Source organism: Heteronotia binoei, chromosome 3 (assembly GCF_032191835.1).
Source record: "Heteronotia binoei isolate CCM8104 ecotype False Entrance Well chromosome 3, APGP_CSIRO_Hbin_v1, whole genome shotgun sequence".
Lineage (NCBI taxonomy): Eukaryota > Metazoa > Chordata > Lepidosauria > Squamata > Gekkonidae > Heteronotia > Heteronotia binoei.
In genome coordinates, this window is record NC_083225.1 from 69,259,291 (window position 1) to 69,278,645 (window position 19,355).

Here is a 19,355-nt window from a genome sequence, read left to right on the forward strand (position 1 = left end):
GCAATCCTTGGAAGCCTCTGCATACTCTGACAATTTTTGCAATTAGGCTAGGGAAAAAAGTATCTAATTTATAAACTGTTAATAGCAAAACATGATGCCGCATATTGTTTTTTTCTTGATTTGATTTCCATGGCGGGGATGGAAACTGGTCAAAGGGTCAAAATTACTGATTTTGCTAACCAAAATCCCCCCCCCCCAAAAAAAAACCCCTGGTCAAATACTGACAGAAAATTTCTTTCTCTTGTATGTAGGGTTGTCAATCCCCAGTTGGGGGCAGGGGATCCCCTGGTTTGGAGGCTCTTCCCGGCTTAAGGGTCTTCAGAAAGTGGGGGGGAGGGAAATGGCTGCTGGGCATTCCATTATTCCCTATGGAGACTGATTCCCATAAGGTATAATGGAAAATTGATCCGTGAGTATCTGGGACTCTGGAGGAGCTGTTTTTTGAGGTAGAAGCACCAAATTTGCAGCATAGCATCTGGTGCCTCTCCTCAAAACATCCTCCAAGTTTCAAAAAGATTGGACCAGGGGGATCATGCTTGTCACAACCTTGCTACCCCCAAAGTCTCCTGGCTCCACCCCCAAAGTCCCTAGATGTTTCTTGAATTGGACCTGGCAACATTACAACATAAGCCCCACCACTCCTCTATGTGTAGCCATCTGTACAAGGTGGCATTTCCAAATACTTTTAAAAGGTAGTTCACAGTACCGTAAGATATGGGTAACAGGGAATCACAGAGCCAACACTCTCGTTTTTAAAAAGATTGGACCAGGGGGTCCGATTCTATGAGCCCCCAAAGAAGGTCACCCTAATCTTTCATTATTTCCAATGGAGGGAACGCATTTTAAAAGAATGGAGTCCCTTTAGATGTGATGGCCAGAACTCCCTTTGGAGTTCAGTTATGTTTGTCACAACCTTGCTCCACCCCCAAAGTCCCCAGATTTTCTTGAACTAGACTTGTCAACCCTACTTGTATGTTATCCTTTTCACTGTTTATCTGCCTTTTCCCTTTCTTTTCACTCCTTCTCTTTTATGGCATGCTGTTAATCACAATATTGTTTGTAATGAACATGAGCTGCTCTTGCCATCTGTAAAAGCTCCTGTGTGATATTAACATGGTCTGCCTTGTTTTTGTAGACATGATATAAAGTTTCTTTGACCATTAGGTGGGCATTCAAAGTTCTGTTTGAAATGCTGGCCCTTTCATTGGTCAAAATGCGTCCAGATATTGAAAAACCTCTTTCTATGTCTGCACTACTAAATGATAATGCTACTTTTACCATCTTGGCAACCAGTGCATACTTTGGATCTCAAGGTGATTTTGTCTTTTCAAAGAACCAATTATAGTACACATCTATGCAGCAAGTTTCTCTGGCAGTTTCCTCTTTGAGTCTAAGACAAGGGTGGTAAACTAATTTGTTATGAGGTCCACATTTGTCACTAATGGAACCTTGTGGGGTCAAGCCATGCATGTAATGTAATGTAATGCCAGGCAGTGGAGATATAAACTTTGTAAAGGATATAGATAAACACAATTAAAGATATTATTTTTAACGTAAAATACAAACATGCTTAAAACTCTTGTATTCTGTTTAAAATGGAAAGGTGGGGAATAGTGGGACTTGATAATGCAATTTTAAAAATAAAACATGAAGAAAAAGCACAAGGATCACAATAGAAACTAAAAATACAAAATGTTCTGAATCTAGGAAACTTTAAATGGGTGGGCATTGCAAGCTTCTCCCTCCTACCCTGGGCAGGGCCAGCCCTGCCACTAGGCAAACTAGGCGACTGCCTAGGCCACCGGCCTTCTGGGGAGCCAAATTGGGTGCCCCCCACATGACTCAGTGAGCGGCCACCCAGTGGCTGCCTCTCTGAGTCCTCCCTGCATGGGAAAGGATCCTCCCCACCTCTTGGGTGGAGGGGCTTTATCCCTGTTTTTGCACACCTGGGTGCAAAACGATCTCTCCTTCCTGCCTCTCAGGAGACTCCAAGAGGTGTGGGCAGCGGGGCTTTCTCCCTCCTTTTGCACCCCTGGAGTGCAAAAGTAGGGAAAGGTTCTTCTTGGGAGGCTCCGAGGGGTGGGGGGCAACCCCTTCTCTGGGGTTGCTGTGGCCCAATTCCACCATTCTATCCTATGGGACCACAGGACAGAATGGAAGAATCAGGCCACTGCTGCAGTGTAACACTACAGAAGGAGTTTTAAACTTAAACCCTTCTCAAGGGCTATGCCACAGTGGAGGCCCAATATCTTCACTGCATCCTGTGGACCCAGAATGAAGAGATATTATTATTATTAAAACCTTCTGAGTTCCTTTCTTGACTGCTTTCTACTTTCACTCACTACTTCTCATAGGAATATAGTGCTCATTACTGAAGGCTTCAAGAGACAATGGTGCTGAACTCTTCCAAACACAATTAATTATGGTTCTTGTGAGTGTTAGAACATAAGAGAAGCCATGCTAGATCAAGCCAATGGCCCATCCAGTCCAACACTCTGTATCACACAGTGGCCAATATATATATATATATATATATATATATAACACACACACACACACTGTGGCTAATAGCCACTGATGGACCTCTGTTTTTACTTCACTGTGCATCACATGCATCAAAGGTTCTTCTTTCTGAAACACTCCAGTGTATTTTATAAATAAGCAGGCACTCATACAACAAAACATCACCTCTGCTTTCACTGTCTCATGTTTTAAGAGGTTAATTATTATTTCTATACTTTGTGGAAGATTTCACCAAATCACTTTTAGATACAAAGTCCTTAAAGCACTTCGTAACTGCTCAATCTGTCTACAATGGTTCAATCAGTCTTGTGACAACACTTTCCAGTGAAGAAACATGTTTCCTAGAAGAAACATGTTTCAAGAAACAATGATTTGGGATACCAAGATCTCTGAATTTTTGGAAAATCCTCCCATCATGGTGGCCGCCCATCTAAAAAGTCATGAAAAAGGAGAATTAAATTTGCTGCATCTTCTCTCCATTCTGCCAAGCCCCTGCAGAATGCATTATGGACTACATGAATATTATATATACCAAAGGCTGTCTCTCTGTTAATACCATGCCTTTGTCCTTGGAAGGGAAAAATGTTAGGGCAGTGCATTTAGAAACATAGATGGATTTCCCACTAACTTTACGCTGCTTTCACGCTCCTCTTGTCTGTGCGGGATTCTGTTGGATTTTACACTATCTGCCCTGGGGCTTTGCCTTTTTCCCGTGGCAAACAGAAACTGGTTTTTAGAGGTTTCTGTTTGCCGCATGAAAAAGGTGAAGCTAGTTGCAGCCCCGGGGCAGACAGTGTGAAATCTGACGGAATCCCCGCAGAGAAGAGGAGTGTGAGAGCGGCATAAGGCTAGTGGGAAATCAGTCATAAACTGGAAAGTTTCCCCAGTACGTTCACATGATGGCTCAAAAGCAAAGTCAGCTGAAATTGTTTTCATTGTCCAGATAAGCTCTGCTCTTGTTGTGGTATTTCTGACACTATAAAGTGGAATAGTTCCTTTGCAATATGCAGCCATGGCATGGCTACTGAAACTAGTTTCCTCCAGCACACCAGGATGAACCACTGATGGATGTAGCTAAGATCTGTCTTTTAACTGGGAAGTCATCATGTCTCCCCCAAAACGTAGTAAGGAAAACAACCCCCCTTACACACAAATTGCATTCACAAAAAGAAATACTGACTTTACTGACCAATTTTTTTTCAAAAAGATCGAAAATCTAACTTTTACTGGCTGCCATTGACATCTACTTCAACCCTATAAAACTATTCTTCATGAAAACTCCTCCTAACTTTCACACACCACTTATAATTATGATCACATTTGTAAAAGGGTTCCATGGCTACAACTGAGTCTGCAGGTAGTTGCCACTGAAAACCATTTGGTTTGCAACAACAACGGTCTCTGCACCCAAAGACCATGTTAACCCTCTGTCTTTAAAAATATATGCAAATGCTTAAATAAATTCCCTAGTTTAATTAAAGTATATTCAGCCCCCTGGATAATTTTGAATGAGAATCACAGCAGACACAGGAAGAGGACTGGCTACTGTAATTTAACAGGGAATATCTAGATACATTTAAAACTCTGATGTTCCAATTCGTGTGATAACACTATGGTTCAAATCTACCGAAATTAAACTTCCATGAACAATGAAGTACCTGTTATGTCCTTTAGATGTCAACTTAATACAAATAATCTATGCTGGCAATACAAACATCCCTGCATTAAAAAACCCCCCACTATTGTATGGCAGTTTTAACAATCAATTGCAACATTACTTTGCTAGGTAAAAGCTCCCTGCATTCTCCCACTAGCTCTCCCACTCCTTTTCCTCGATATTAAAAATATTTAACCTTAATTTAAAACACTCAATCTGACTGAAAAAATACTAGAAACATACCAAGCTGGCAGTGTTTATGTTCTTGATACAATTTAATTTATACTGATTGTGCAGGGACCCTTTATTTTGGCACCCATTATTCTTTTCAATCTTAAAGTGTACTTTTTTGCCAATTTTGTATTTAAAATATTTCCGCAATTAATGAGTTTAGACTTATATTTAAATTACACGAGTGACATTATCTCATCTGTCTGCTCTAATGATTCCCTCAGTCAAATACTGAAACTTTTTTTAAAAAACTCCCCTTATCAAATACACAGCAGATGTTTTTACTCTATAAAAAAAGCCTCGCTTTTTACAGGATTAGTCAACTGGATAGGCATGATATAGTTGTTAGTAGGGATGGGCAGAAACCAAATTATGAACCAAAATTCATCATAAACTGGGCTTGGTTTGTGGTTTGCAAACCTCGGCTCTTGTCATCCCGCCCCCACAAAACTCCCAGATGGCTTTAGGAGAATCATGTGGTTCATGTTGACAGACACGCTGGCACCAACAGCAGAGCTTGGAGAAGGCACTTAAAGAGACCATCTTTTCCAAGCCACAGCAGCACAATTCAGTGAGTGAACTCAGAAAGCATTTAAATGCCTTCTGAATTCACTTGTGAGTTATGTGGTGGCATGGCTTGCAAAAATCATTTAAAGAATCCATTTAGAGGGATCTACTCATTGAGTTGTGCCACCAATGCCTTCTGAGTTCACTTGCTGCGGCAGTGGTGTGACTTACAAGTGAACTCAAAAGGTTAACAGGAAAGATTAGTGGTTTGTAAGACACCATGAACCTTCGGAAATCTCTATTTTCCCAGTCTATGCTGATCCCTAGCCATCAGTGTCAGACTAGATCTGGGGAACCCAGGCTCTGATTCCAACCTGAGAGTCAATTTGGTGTACTGGTTAAGTGCATGGACTCTCATCTGGAAGAACCAGGTTTGATTCCCCACATCTCCACATGCAACTGCTGGAGTGACCTTGAGTCAGTCATAACTCTCAGAGCTGTTCTGCTCAAGAGCAGTTCTTGGAGAGCTCTCTCAGACACCTCACAGGGTGTTTGTTGTGGGAAGGGGAAGGAGATTGTAAGCCACTCTGAGACTCTTTCAGGTAGTAAAAGGTGTGGTATAAATCCAATCTCTTCTGCTGCTGCGGAAGCTTGCTGGGTGACCCTAACCCACTATGGTTGTTGTGAGAATAAGACTGAGGAAAGGGAAATGATGTAAGGCACTCTGGATCTCCAGTGGGGAGAAAGGCAAGGTATAAATGATGTAAATAAAAATTAGTAACTACTGAAGGATCCAACCTTTTATTGTTTAAATCTGTTCTACAAACAGAAATAATTCAGTAAAAGATAAATCATCATCTAGCAAGTTGCACCCATGAAACACCATTTCACATACGCATACATGTAGCTCTTATGGATCTGAAGACCAAAGCAGACAGCTGTATTGGGGGAGAAGAGTTTCAAGTTTCAAGTTTATTTCAATTTATATCCCGCCCTTCCCACCGAAGTGGCTTAGGGCGGCTCACAACACATAAAATCTAACATAAATTTTGAATTTAAAACATCTTACACAGTTAAAACAGTAAAATAATAAAACATATAACAGCGGTCTATCAAAACTACACTCAGTTTCCAATGCCAGTTAGTTATAAGCCAGCCGGAAGAGGGCTGTCTTACAGGCCCTGTGGAACTGGCCAAGGTCCCGCAGGGCCCTCACCTCTTACGGCAGCTGGTTCCACCAGAAAGGAGCCATTACAACCCACACCTGCATGAAGTTTCTGTGTGTGGTGTTCCTACTGAACAACTGGTTGCTTGCTGGGACAGTATCTGTAACTTAAAACTAAATCCAGACATCCTTCTTCCTTGCCCATGGTTTTATCATATACCGTTCCAGTTTTCTGTTCTAGTGAGAGAACTTTGCAAATAGCCAGATACTGTTCATATTCTGCACTATGCTCAACTTCTTTCATAGCATTTAATTTAAAACAGGCATATTTCATCAGATTCATTGGGACATGCAGCACTAGCCAGAGTTCCAGCTTACATACTTCATAGACATACCATGCACCTGTACCAGCTATCAGCCCTGACAGCTGCTACTGGTGGCTGTACTTGAAGTTCCTCCTTCTCTTCCAGCACTCACTCTTCCAAGCAGCACTTGCTTTGGCTTAAGCAGCAGGAAATGGATATTGCCAGACTATTTTGCTTCCTTGTCCTCTTTGGCTCAAGTGTTTTTCCCTGGAGATGGAAGGAAAGAACAGTAGGAAAAAAGCAGCCAAACCAAAGAGAAAGAGAGGAAGGAAAACTGCTTGCTGGCATCTGTCCATTAATAGTTACAAATAAAAAAAATATCACCAAGTTTACACTGAACATCTGACAGGATGAGACCAGATTCACATTATGGACCCAACTTGAAACCATTCTCAAAAGGTCTCCAGAAGTCTGGACTTGAAACAGGAAATGTTGGCTCAATGTCAACTTTATCCATATTCAAGATGCGGAAGGGAGCTGTACATGAGAGTTAATGATGTTTTCTTGCTGGCTCCCCTACAGATTGTAAACATCTGTAAATGTATAGAGCATTCATGACTACTATATATACAGAAATGACCTCACAATAAAAACATGGAAAGAAAAGCTTGTACCAGAGTATAATATTTTATCATGAAACAAAATGGAATGGCAATCTTGCTGCTGTGTTTCTATTTCATATCATTCTGGATTCCTTTTCAATACAAAGAGAAATTAGACAGTAATTTTATTGATCTATTCGTTTAAATTTCATTCCTTGCTATTTGACACCAACTTCTTAAATGCTATAAAAACAAACAATAGCCACTAAAACAAAACGAAGACATATATTCTACTAGAACTGACACACATAATACACAACTTCCTTACCCTATTGAGATACTGAATAAGCTATTAATATGAAGGTGATATAGGACATTGCTTAGACAGGGAGAGGCTCACATGCAGGATAAACCAAATCTCATACAATGTCTTATATATATATACTGCAGGAAGCAGAAAGACTTTTGCCCTATATCTTGAGAATATGCTGCCTGACAGGGTATGCAATGTATTCTATGTGTGGGGATGGGGGCGGGGGTAATCAATAGAAAATCTACTAGAAAGGAAACCACTACAATGAAACTATTATCTCAGACAGAAATCTAGTATTATTGTGTAACACACGATGACCAAAGTTGCTTAACGTAAGAGCCACACAGAATAAACGTCAGCTGTTTAACAACCGCAAGAAATTAACAGATGTGTCTTTATTAATATTTTATTTATAAAGAAAGATAAAATACATATATCTGCACTTTCCAATACAGCCATGTTAGGAGGAGACTTTAAAAAACAAAAGCTGGAAATAACAGTCACCATAACCAGCACAGGGAAATGTTAGGGAATTATTTTTTGCACCAGTGGGAGAAGGAAACACACATGTACCATATCACTAGTCACAATTTGCATCATTACGCATCTCTCTTTGCCTTGACACCAAGCTTAATAAATACAGCTTCTACAAGAGCTATGAAACTAAGAGGGAACCCCTTAATTCAATCCCTCCTTCCAGTGACTTCATTGGCTCTTGCACTCTTTCTCTGCTCTAGGTCTCTGGGCAACCTCTGTGGTGGAGGAGAAGAGCCTATTTCCCCCTCCTTACCTACTTAACCTGCCTATTTACCTCTCCTTCCCCACTTCACACACAGCGGAAAATTTGGAAATAGTCACCTACTTATGGGTCATCACTCAGAGCCTGACTGAGATCTCAATGCTAAGCATGCTTACTTGAGAGTAAGCCAACATTAAGTTCCTGATATACCTGCGGGAGCCACATAATATGTGTGAAAAAATCACATGTGATTCCTGAGCCACCTCTGGGATAATATATAGATGGAAAACATTAAGACTTTCAAGAATGTCAGCATTCATAAGGAAAAAATAAGTAACTTGCTATTCATGACATCATACAGAGCACACAAAATGTCTGGGGTTACTAAGCAAAGAACTGCTAATACTTCCACAGCAAGAAAGCACATGGTACACCAGCATCAAAAGTTAATACATCTTCAAGCAAACTGATTAAAAAGTACTCTGCAAACTGATTAAAAAGTACTTATCCATTTAGTAAGTTGAGATTTTAAAAATGTTAAAGTAATTACTTTAGTAGTTTCAACACAAAGGACTTTTGCTGTTGTAGTAAACATTCTGATGTATACAAGAAAGCAAGCGAAATATTTACAAGACATCCCAGCTTAGGATCTTCTTGACTTTTCAGTTGGCGTGATAGATGTACATGTCATCCACACACCCCATCTTACTACCTTTGTTTCTCATTATTCTTTGCTTCTGCAGCTCCATTACTTTACATTAAATCTTTCACAGTCTTAACCAACTCTGTATCAGAGGGAAAGCACTAGATTTCCCCCCATCTCTATTTTCTTTCTTTTAGTCTCTCTCCCTCCTCCATTCTTACTTTGTTTTCACCATGTTCTGAAGATCAGTGGGGAATGGGAAGTGATTGAGAGGAGGAAAAGTATCAAAAAGTAGATTTGAACATGTCAAGAATGAATGTTGCCAACTGTAACTACAGACCTCCTGTAGATGTTGCATATTTGCTTTGTGCCCTTTCCAAACAGTAGACAGGTCTACTCCTGGATTATAAAAAGAAAGTTTATAATAAAGTATTTTTGAAATAAGCTGTATCTTCTCTATTGCTCCTTCTTCCCAGAACATTTCTGCAATGCCAGATCTTCCCCACACTAAATCTTTAAAACTTATCTTTTGAATTAACTCCTTTATGCCTCATTATTATATAGAAACTGCATTTCCCAACATTTATCCCATTACTGTTGCCACCTTTATGTTATTATTTTATTATTATTCCCGTACTATCATAACCATGGATGCATACATGTATATTGCTTCCAGTACTCTGTTAGGTGCCCTGTCCACTAGTGAAATGAAGGACACTCAGGTACCCATTATATATATATATGGAGGGCGGTGCCCGGGCTGCTGAGGAGGAAGATGGCGCCGTGAGGGGGGTCCCAGCCGCTGCCGCCTCTGCTTCCCAGCCGATTCAGAAAACAGTATGGCTGCTACTGCTGCTGTCAGCCCCAGTGAGTATTTGCAGCCTGCTGCTTCGACAGCCCAGGATTCTCAGCCATCTCCGCTAGCCCTGCTTGCTGCCACATGTAGCAAAATTGGCCCTCCAGCTGTGGAAGCAGCTGTAGCCTCTCCTGCTCCTCCTCAGCCTGCCCCTCGAGGAAGGAGGAAGTACCAAAAAGACGGGGGCTCGCAAGGAGCGTGCCCTGCCAAAGATCGCCCCTGCCGGAGGCATCATCAGCCTCAATGCGGCTCAGCTTGCCGCCGCTGCTCAGGCCATGCAGACCATCAGCATCAATGGGGTGCAAGTTCAGGGCGTCCCTGTCACCATCACCAACACCGGAGGCCAGCAACAGCTGACGGTGCAAAACGTTTCCGGCAACAACCTGACCATAAGCGGCCTGAGCCCCACCCAGATCCAGCTACAGATGGAGCAGGCACTTTCGGGGGACCTGCAGCCTGGGGAGAAGAGACGGCGGATGGCGTGCACCTGCCCTAACTGCAAGGATGGAGAAAAAAGGTTGGGGGATCAGGGTAAGAAGAGGCACATTTGCCATGTGCCCGAATGTGGGAAGACCTTCCGCAAGACCTCTCTGCTGCGGGCCCACGTGCGCCTGCACACAGGAGAGCGTCCGTTCATTTGCAACTGGGTCTTCTGTGGGAAGCGGTTCACACGCAGCGATGAACTGCAGCGGCATGCCCGGACACACACAGGTGACAAGCGTTTTGAGTGTGCCCAGTGCCAAAAGCGGTTCATTAGAAGTGACCACCTGACGAAGCACTATAAAACCCACCTGGTCACCAAGAACTTGTAGGGCTGGATGCAACCAGAAGATACAGGGGAGCCATCCCAGGGGTTTTGGTGACCCTGTTGCTACGAGGGGTCAAAGGACAGGGGGGGGGGGAAAAAACACCCCAAGTTACACTCCTGATCGGGGACGTCAGCTTTCCCAGTCGTCTCTTGACAGGAAAAGGGAGTAAAGGCCACTGTGTCCCAAGGTCCATCGCTGGCCTCTGCCTCCCGAAGCGCTCCTTGGAACCCTTTCAGAAGGTGCACTGGACAGCGTGGTGTCAGGCTGGGATGTGGAGAAGGAGCAACATCACTTCCAAACAAATTGGCTGAAATCAGCACAAAGTCCAGGAGCGGGCAGGAAAGAGATGGGGGGGGGGGCGGCAGTAGCAAGGCAGAGCCCCCCGGCCCAGCAATCCTTGGGAGCCCACAAAATAATTTTTTTACTCCATTGCACCAAAGGGCCTCCGTATGTAAGTGATAGTAAAACCAGCTGCACCCCTCCCTTGTAGTCCCAGCTCCTCCTCCCCACCCCCACGTGCTTGTGAAGCTTTTTAATGGGGGATAGGGATGCTGCCTGAAAATGGGGACTCACTGCATCTTTCCCCCCCCAGCACATTCCTACTTTATATTTAAAATTATAAATATCTATAAATATCTATATCTATATATTACAAAAAGCCTCCTTAGGAAGCCCCGTGTTTTTTCTACAGAGAACGTTGCCTTACATTCTTCCTCCCTTCCCACCCAGTTTCCAGATTATGTATTGCGGACAGGTTTGTTGTTTTTCTTTAAAAAAATAATTAATTTCCTTAACGAAAGAAACAGAGCCTTGCTTGAATTGAATGGCGCAAGTGCAATCCAAAGCCCTTTCATCGTTACCAAACGCGGGACCCAGACAGTTCCATTTACTGGTCTGTGAATCAGAGCCTTCTCTGTGCACATAGCAGGGTTTTGGATGTTTTCCCCCCAGGGGTGTATGCATGGGAGCAGCCTTTTGTTCATGGAGGAGAGTGGGAGGAAGCCCCTGTGCAAAAGGGAACTCCTCTTGCGTAGGACAGTTCTATGGCCTAGCGAAAGAATCCCAGCTGTGTTAGAAGGTACCTCCAAGGCACACAGAGGGGAGGGGGAATCTCTGGAGCACGATAGCATGTGATTCTGCACTGCTGGGGTGGGCAGCTTTTGCCCAACTGGTTCTGCAGATCTTCACGTAAAAAGAGAATGCTGCGATCCAGTGCCACCTGGTTTCCACGTACTGAAACATAGGCATTCTCTCTCCTGACGATCTCTTTATTGGTTTTTGTTGCCCCTCCCCCCTTTTAGAAAAAGTCTCCCGGTAACAGCCCCTTTTCTCTGTATTATAGTGTATATTGTATCATAGACTATATATTGCATTGTGTTTCCTACATGTTTCAAAAACATACGGCTTGTTATTTTTGAGCTTTTAAATTAAAACAAAAAATCCACTTTATTTTTTAGTTGTAATTGCTTGAAGTATGTTGTTTTTCTTTGATTAAGTGTCAAATCCTTGTTATTTTTTTATTAACGATGTAACTTGGCCAGCCAATGTGAGAGGCTAGCCTAGGGGAGAAACAATCACATTTCTTGATATATGTGTGGCTTCTTTTTTGTAGCAGGAACTCCTTTACATATTAGACCACACATCCTTGATGTAGCCAATCCTCCAAGAGTTTACAGGACTCTTAGTACAGGGCCTACTGTAAGTTCTAGGAGGAATATGGCCTAATATGCAAAGGAGTCCCTACTACAAAAAAGTCTCAGACACACATCTTCTGACCTACAAATCAGCCCCCCCCCCTGGATCTAGAAACTTGAAATTTGGGGAAAACATTCCTTTCATGATGTAGATAGCCATTAAGAAAATATTTTAAGAAATTTACCCCCTCAGGAGATAAAAAGGAGCAAAATTTGTTTTCCCATAAGGATACAGAATGGCTTGGAGGCTGCGGCCTCTTTCCCCACTCACAGAGACAATTACAACAAATGGACATTTGCAGAACCTGCCTGATTGGACGTCACCCCCAACATTCTAAAGCTCACTAGGCTTGCCAATCTTCCTGTGCAGCCTGGTTGGTCTTGAGTTACAGTCACAGGAAACTGCTGACAACATTCCATACTCCACCCCCCCACCCCCCAAACAGTTGGAACACAGAGGTCATTTGCATATGCAGCCTGATGGGTCCTCACCCACAACATTCTAAACAGTATGCATTTCCTACTGGGAGTCATTGAACGTGCCCTCAGGTAAAATGCACCTCCCAGTCTTCCTCTAAAATTTTCTAGGGATTCTACATAAAAGCCTGTATGGAAACTCAGCTTTCAAATGATCAGGGGGAAATGGTGTATGACCTTTTGAGGGCCCGTTTGGAAGTGAACCTCTCACATGAACATGTCAAAGTGTCCACCACACCACCTCTCCCTCCGGCCAATGCCCCCCCACACACACCTCTCACACCCATCACCTCTTACTGCCCTCAAGAAAACTCCTGGCAGACGTTGTATAAGATATGCCATTGTATAAGATATGCTACAAGGCAGAAGCAGCTTAAAGATGCAGCAAAGAAATTCGCAAATGGTACTTACATACCATAGTGAAGCATGTGGATCAAGCTAGTACTACATAAAGCAAAATGCTACCATAACCACAGCCAACTAGATCTAGCAACTGATATTAAAAATGATACAAGTAGTTCCTGAACTGAACTAAGATACTAACTGAGAAACTCAAGGTTTCTGGTTCCTCAGTACGACATTAGGTGAAGAAGAAGCAAATTTTACAACTGTGTTGAAGCTTAAAAGCATGGCCATAGTTTTTCCTCAAAGAAGCAATGGTCTTTAGCAACGCTGTGAAATGCCAATATTCTACAGCACAAATCCATGCTTCTTGTTAGCCTCACATCCACCTCCATAAGCCACCTGAGTTTGCTAATAAGTACAAGAAACCTTGGATCTAAATTGATCAACACATCAGTAATCAAAAAATGGTTTTGTTAGATACCCATTACATCTGTGTGAAACATAGGGCTCCATTAATACTTGCAAGGCCTGTAAAGATAAAGAAAAAAAGATTATGGAGAGAATTAGGTTAACAATGAGAATTATATGCGAAGATCAGACTGTTAAAGAAGATAGGTATAATTGAATCACCTAAAACCCCCAAGTCTATCCACACCCCAGTACGTTCATTAATAAAATTCTCGCAACAAGCAAAGCTCCTGCAGTTCATCAGAATCTCAGTTCTCTGAGACCTCACTACTGAAAGCAAGCTGAGTGATTACCAAAAAAAAGCTGTCCTCAGTTGTGGCCCCTTCATTAGAGGCATTCTCTGCCTAAGCTTCAGGCATCAGGCAAAACCCTGGTTTTAGTCTATCAGGCTTTAAGCTTTTGCTGCCTCTTTTAGCCAAGCACTAATTTTTTGTTTGTTCTCATTTAATATTAATCTATTTCGGGCCAATAATGTATTCTTTAATTATTTGCAATGACCTTGAGAATCCTGTGGTTTGGAAGAAAGTAGAAATGATTTAGTTCAATAAACAAACATATTCTTTACTGCATTTTCCATTTAGCTCTTCTTGATTAATATTTACAGTGTTGCATTTCCACAGTCAGCACTGAAACAACAATGCATCCTATCAGCAAACTGCTGCCATCCTGCATCCCTCTGGCAACACATGCAAGGAAGAGTTACAGCTGAGTATGGCAAAAACACATGTACAGATCTCTAATCAGCCCTAAATAAAAAGGAATGAGTTAAGCTAAAGTGTATAAAGGCTCCGTTTATCTGACTCCTCAGAAAGAGAGGTTAGTACTTAAGCCCCCTAAGCAGATGAAAAATATTATTCAAAAAATCTAACTATGTATAGCTACTTACTTACATGCTCATCATTGCACATATGCAAAATTATGATGTGAAGATGTACCGTATTTCTTCTAGAAAGAAAAAAGACCCATTTCACATGCATACACAAATTTAAATGTAATCGGATTGATATCACTGAGAAGTTATTTTTCCTAAAAAACAGTTGTCAGTGAACTTTGATTAACAAAACCACAGTTTGAAAAGAAGAGAATTAACCATAGTTTGGATTCATTCTTATTAACAAACTACAGTTTGCAGCACATACAGAAGCAATTAATTTCTGATCTGTACATGAGATAGGGTTGACAAGCCCCCTGTGACTTCCGGCAGAGGACTTTTTTTGTGTGAGACATACCAATAAGTGTTTCTAGTCAAATAATCACAAATACTCAAGCCTAGAAGATTTTTTGCAGTTTTATATACAAAGAAGTGGCTAAGATTACAATATCTGCTTGTGAAAGCATAAAATCACAGAAGCAGGGCTTTTTAAAAGCAGGAACACACAGGAACGCAGTTCCAGCTGGCTTGGTATCAAGGGGTGTAACCTAATATGCAAATGAGTTCCTGTTTGGCTTTTTCTACAAAAAAGCCCTGCACAGAAGGGAAGTACTCCCCTTCTCAGGATAGTGAAGAAGTCTTCAAACACTAACAACAGAACGCAGAGGATTATAAATACATTCCATCTTTCTTTTTTAAAAGAGAAATTAGGAACAGATAAGATTTAATAAGGAAACATAAAATACAAAACTGGTGAAAGCAAACCAGTTTTAGAGGTTCTCTCCTGTTCCCCTCCTGCAGAGTGCCTGGTCATTAACAGAAGAATGAATGACAGTTGAGAGTGGCAAACCAATGGAAAAGTTCTTGCTCCTTCTCCTTTTGCCTGCGGCTGCAGTTCATATGTGCAAGTCAAGGCTTCTCATTAGAAAATTTCTGGTCACATTGACATTCAAAGGTGTCAGACATCTCAAGGAACAAGGATTTATTTCTGCACCTCAAAATTTCAGGCAACTAAGAACATTTTATGGGGGTGGGAAAGCAGATGAGTTAAACAACATTCCTCTATTAACCACTAGCTGGTTAATATCCCTAACCCACAATAATCACTGTTACGGATTTCTTTTATTTCTAGAAAGGTTTCCCACTTTAACACTTCTGGAAATCCCCAGGAAGTCCACAGTGTTTCAGATACTCTAAAATGTATGTATGTGGATTCTTCCCCTGAAAAAAGAGTTTGCCCAAACAGATTTATCTATTTTCATTTACTTAAAACATTTTTATCCTACTTCTCCATTCAATTAAAGCCCTCAAGGTGGAGAATATTTTTTTATAAAAAAACCACATTAAAACCATTCAAAAAAACCAGCAGGCAACTTTAACAACATTTTATGGGGGTGGGAAGGATAGTCAATGAGAAAACACCAAACCAAACCAAAAGCTTTTTACATGCTGGTGAAATTTGTGATAGATGCATATTAATGGAGAGGCAGTATGGGCCTACTGACCTTCTACATGGACAATATTGCTAGTTAGACTACAGTTTCTATTCCACTTTGCTGCCTTGCCTTGATGATCAGCACATGCACAATTTAGGAAGGAGAGAGGAGCAAATCTTGATCTGCAAGCATTCACTTAAAGAGCGTAATCAAAAGAATCAAAACTTTTGCTTGCTAAGCTACATTGTTGGGCTGTGTTTGTATTTGCCCCAATGGACTTCTAGTTGTTTGTAAAAAGCTAGCTGGGCATTAAAATGCACCTTCCATTTGGAGAACTGCAGCGCTGGCTGACCATCCATCTTGACAGGTGCATTCTGGATTCAACCTTACTTTCCTCCCCCTAGCTTATGCAGAAATTTGCACATCCATTGACCATTTGCTTCCTTTTCCTCTGATAGAAAGTAATTGGATAAAACCAGGGCCCTCGGATAGAAAGAAATTGGATAGATCCATCATGGGCCCCCAGACAAAGATTCCATCTGTCTCCTCATATGATCCTGGCCCAAACAAAATATCATAACAAAACAAATCACTGAGCTGGCTGTTACCATACGATCTATAATAATAAAAGGATCCACATTTCAACCTGTCTGCCCATTTGTCACACTTAACTCAGAAAATAAAACTAGGAATCTCAAAGTTGGCCACTAGCTACAGGATAATCATAGGAGTTCCAGGGCTAAAAGAGAAAAGAATTGGAACACCTTCACCCAGGTTATCTCCAGGCCTCCCATGCTATTTGCAAAGGAAGCTAAGCTTGGGTAGTGGTTAAAGTGTCCAACCAGGATCTGGAAAAGCCAGGTCTGAATACCAGCTTTGTCATGGAAGCTTGTTGGGTGACCATGAGACAGTTACACACTCTCAGCCAAACCTACTTTGCAGGATTGTCATATGGATAAAACAGAGGAGAGGAGAACAATGTAAGCTGATTTGGGTCCCCCTTGGGGAGAAAGGAAGAATATAAATAAAGTAAATAATTTCTAACTTCTGTTCCACACTTGTTACCACTGAGGCAAATTAACATTTTTTTGAAATGTGTTAAGAGTGGAAGCATCCTTTTACAGCATGGATAGATTATTAACTCCCCGTTCATAATATTAACAAAGGGTTGAGGGTTGCTCCTGTACTACTCCTAAATATGTTCTAAATTGCTAACCAGGATGGGTGACATAAGAACATAAGAGAAGCCATGTTGGAACAGGCCAATGGCCCATCCAGTCCATTCTGTATCACACAGTGGCCAGAAATTTTATATATATATATATACACACACACACACACACAAAAACTGTGGCTAATAGCCACTGGTGGACCTCTGCTCCATATTTTTATCTAAACGCCTCTTGAAGCTAGCTATGCTTCTAGCCGTAACCACCTCCTGTGGCAGTGAATTCCACATGTTAATCACCCTTTGGGTGAAGAAGTACCTCCTTTTATCCCTTTTAACCCGACTGCTCAGCAATTTCATTGAATGTCCATGAGTTCTTGTATTGTGAGAAAGAGAGAAATGTACGTCTTTCTCTACCTTCTCCATCCCATGCATAATCTTGTAAACCTCTATCGTGTCACCCCGCAGTCGACATTTCTCCAAGCTAAAGAGCCCCAAGCATTTTAACCTTTCTTCATAGGGAAAGTGTTCCAAAACTGTAATCATTCTAGTTGCCCTTTTCTGAACTTTTTCCAGTGCTATAACATCCTTTTTGAGGTGCGGTGACCAGAATTGCACACAGTATTCCAAATGAGACCGCACCATCTATTTATACAGGGGCATTATGATTCTGGCTGATTTGTTTTCAATTCCCTTCCTAATAATTCCCAGCATGGCGTTGGCCTTTTTTATTGCAATCGCACACTGTCTTGACATTTTCAGTGAGTTATCTACCACGACCCCAAGATCTCTCTCTTGGTGACGAGGAGCTGAGACTGAAAAACAGAAGGGGGGATTAGAAGTGAGGATAGATACATGGCAGATCATGAAAGGAAGAGAGCAAAATAAAGAAGAAGGGTATGGGAAAGAGTTAGGGAAGTGTAGAAAAAACAAAATAAGATTTTTATTTTGCTAACAAACACTAACAACCAGGGTTTTTTTTAACAGGAACACAGTTCCAGCTGGCTTGGCAGCAGGGGTGTGGACTAATATGCAAATGAGTTCCTGCTGGGTTTTTCCTATTTAAAAGTCCTGTTTGGAACAATTGTGACATCGGGGTGTGTGGCCTGATATGTAAATGAGTTCATGCTGGGCTTTTTCTACAAAAAAAGCCCTGCTAACTACCTTGCCCTTTTGCAAGATCTGGCTGTGCAGGAACTGGGTGACACTAAATGGAAAAGGAAACCATAACAGTGTTGGAGATAATAACATTGTTAGGAATGTAGCTTGTCCTGGCTGATCTTGCCTTGCTCCAGTGTTGGCTTGGTTGATATGTTTAGCAGGATCTGAGAAACAACCCTGCAGAAAGGCTGAGCCCCAGTGTCAGATAGGCTCTTTACTGTGCTCTGCCTTCCCTGCACCCTAGTGGCTATTATTGGAACTGCATAAGAATTTTTTTAGAACGCATTCCGTGAAGCCAGCATGACTCTGGCTTCAGGGGCCCTCCAGCTGTCTTGGAAGTAAATTCCAGTCCCCCTGTCGGCAACCCTCGATAGAACTAGACATAAGAAAGGCTATGAAATTTTGCAATGCCTTCTACAGAGCCAAAATCTATGCCCTTATTAACTTACACATGTTGAGTACTGCAACTAATTGTTCTGTATTTCATATAATTCCACAACCACAAGTGCACAAAAGTACACTATAGAAGTGGATCAGGATATTGTCTTCTAAATGTTACTCGGCAAATCCTATCTTTTTTAAAATTTAATATATTCCAATCATATGCAATACCTAACATGTATGTAATAAATATTATCTTAAAGTTTATGTATTAAAGAATGCAGAATAAATAAGAATTCATGACACCTGAAGCTGTGGTAGCAGAATAGTCAATGATAAGTTTTTGCTACCCAAGGTCTTTTGTGCTTACATCTTCCATGCAACAGAACCAAATTATATCACTACACACCTGGCAACCATCACAGTATCCCTAACTTCATGAACAGGGAAGACATTTTGGGAGGAAAGCAGCAGAAGCTTAAACCCAACCCTGCTCACTGTTCTTTCATTACTGCTCCCCCAGCTACTTTTTGTTGACAGAGTGATTATGCAGCAGTCAGGACACTGAACTGATTACAAGTGAAGAAAGCTTTATTTAGGAAATGACACACAGGACAGAAAAAGAGATAAATCTTGTTGCCTTGGTAGCTGAGAGAGAAACGTTTTAGACTGTTCAAGATAATTCTATACAGCATTCCTCAGACAGACAAGGAGGAGCATCTCTAGCTAGATAGGACTATAAGGGAAGTCCTCCTAAAGGGACTCCTCCTGCAGTTCTGTCTAGCTAGAGCTTTGTGGGACCAGGCTATGTGTGTCATAAAATGTAATGCCAGATAGTGGAGATATAAACTTTATAAAGGATACAGACAAACACAATTAAAGATACTAATACAAACATGCTCATAACTCTTCATTTAAAATGGAAAGGTGGGGGGATAGTGGGATTTGGCAATGCTATTTTTAAAATAAAACATCCAGAAAAAGCACAAGGATCACAGCAGAAA

General features: G+C 41.5%; 2 protein-coding genes across 3 annotated transcripts in view; one reads left to right on the top strand and one right to left on the bottom strand.

The window, feature by feature from the left end:
• The window catches only part of GPM6B (glycoprotein M6B), a 166,817-nt gene that overhangs the window by 136,644 nt on the left and 10,818 nt on the right, over positions 1 to 19,355 (bottom strand). The gene's annotated exons all lie outside the window — the stretch shown is intronic.
• LOC132568857 (transcription factor Sp2-like) lies at positions 1,214 to 10,433 on the top strand. The gene is made up of 3 exons (XM_060235045.1): positions 1,214 to 1,313; positions 6,554 to 6,677; positions 9,687 to 10,433. Exons 1-3 carry the CDS (start codon positions 1,214 to 1,216, stop codon positions 10,351 to 10,353), a joined length of 891 nt encoding a protein of 296 aa, XP_060091028.1. The 3' UTR covers positions 10,354 to 10,433.

Bases quoted from the DNA above. Each gene is read 5' to 3' on its own strand.
- LOC132568857 (XM_060235045.1), top strand. From the start codon at position 1,214: ATGCGTCCAGATATTGAAAAACCTCTTTCTATGTCTGCACTACTAAAT. The intron at 1,314-6,553 runs GTGATTTTGTCT...CTTCTCTTCCAG, and splicing joins TGCATACTTTGGATCTCAAG to CACTCACTCTTCCAAGCAGC. The intron at 6,678-9,686 runs GTAGGAAAAAAG...GCTCCTCCTCAG, and splicing joins GGAGATGGAAGGAAAGAACA to CCTGCCCCTCGAGGAAGGAG.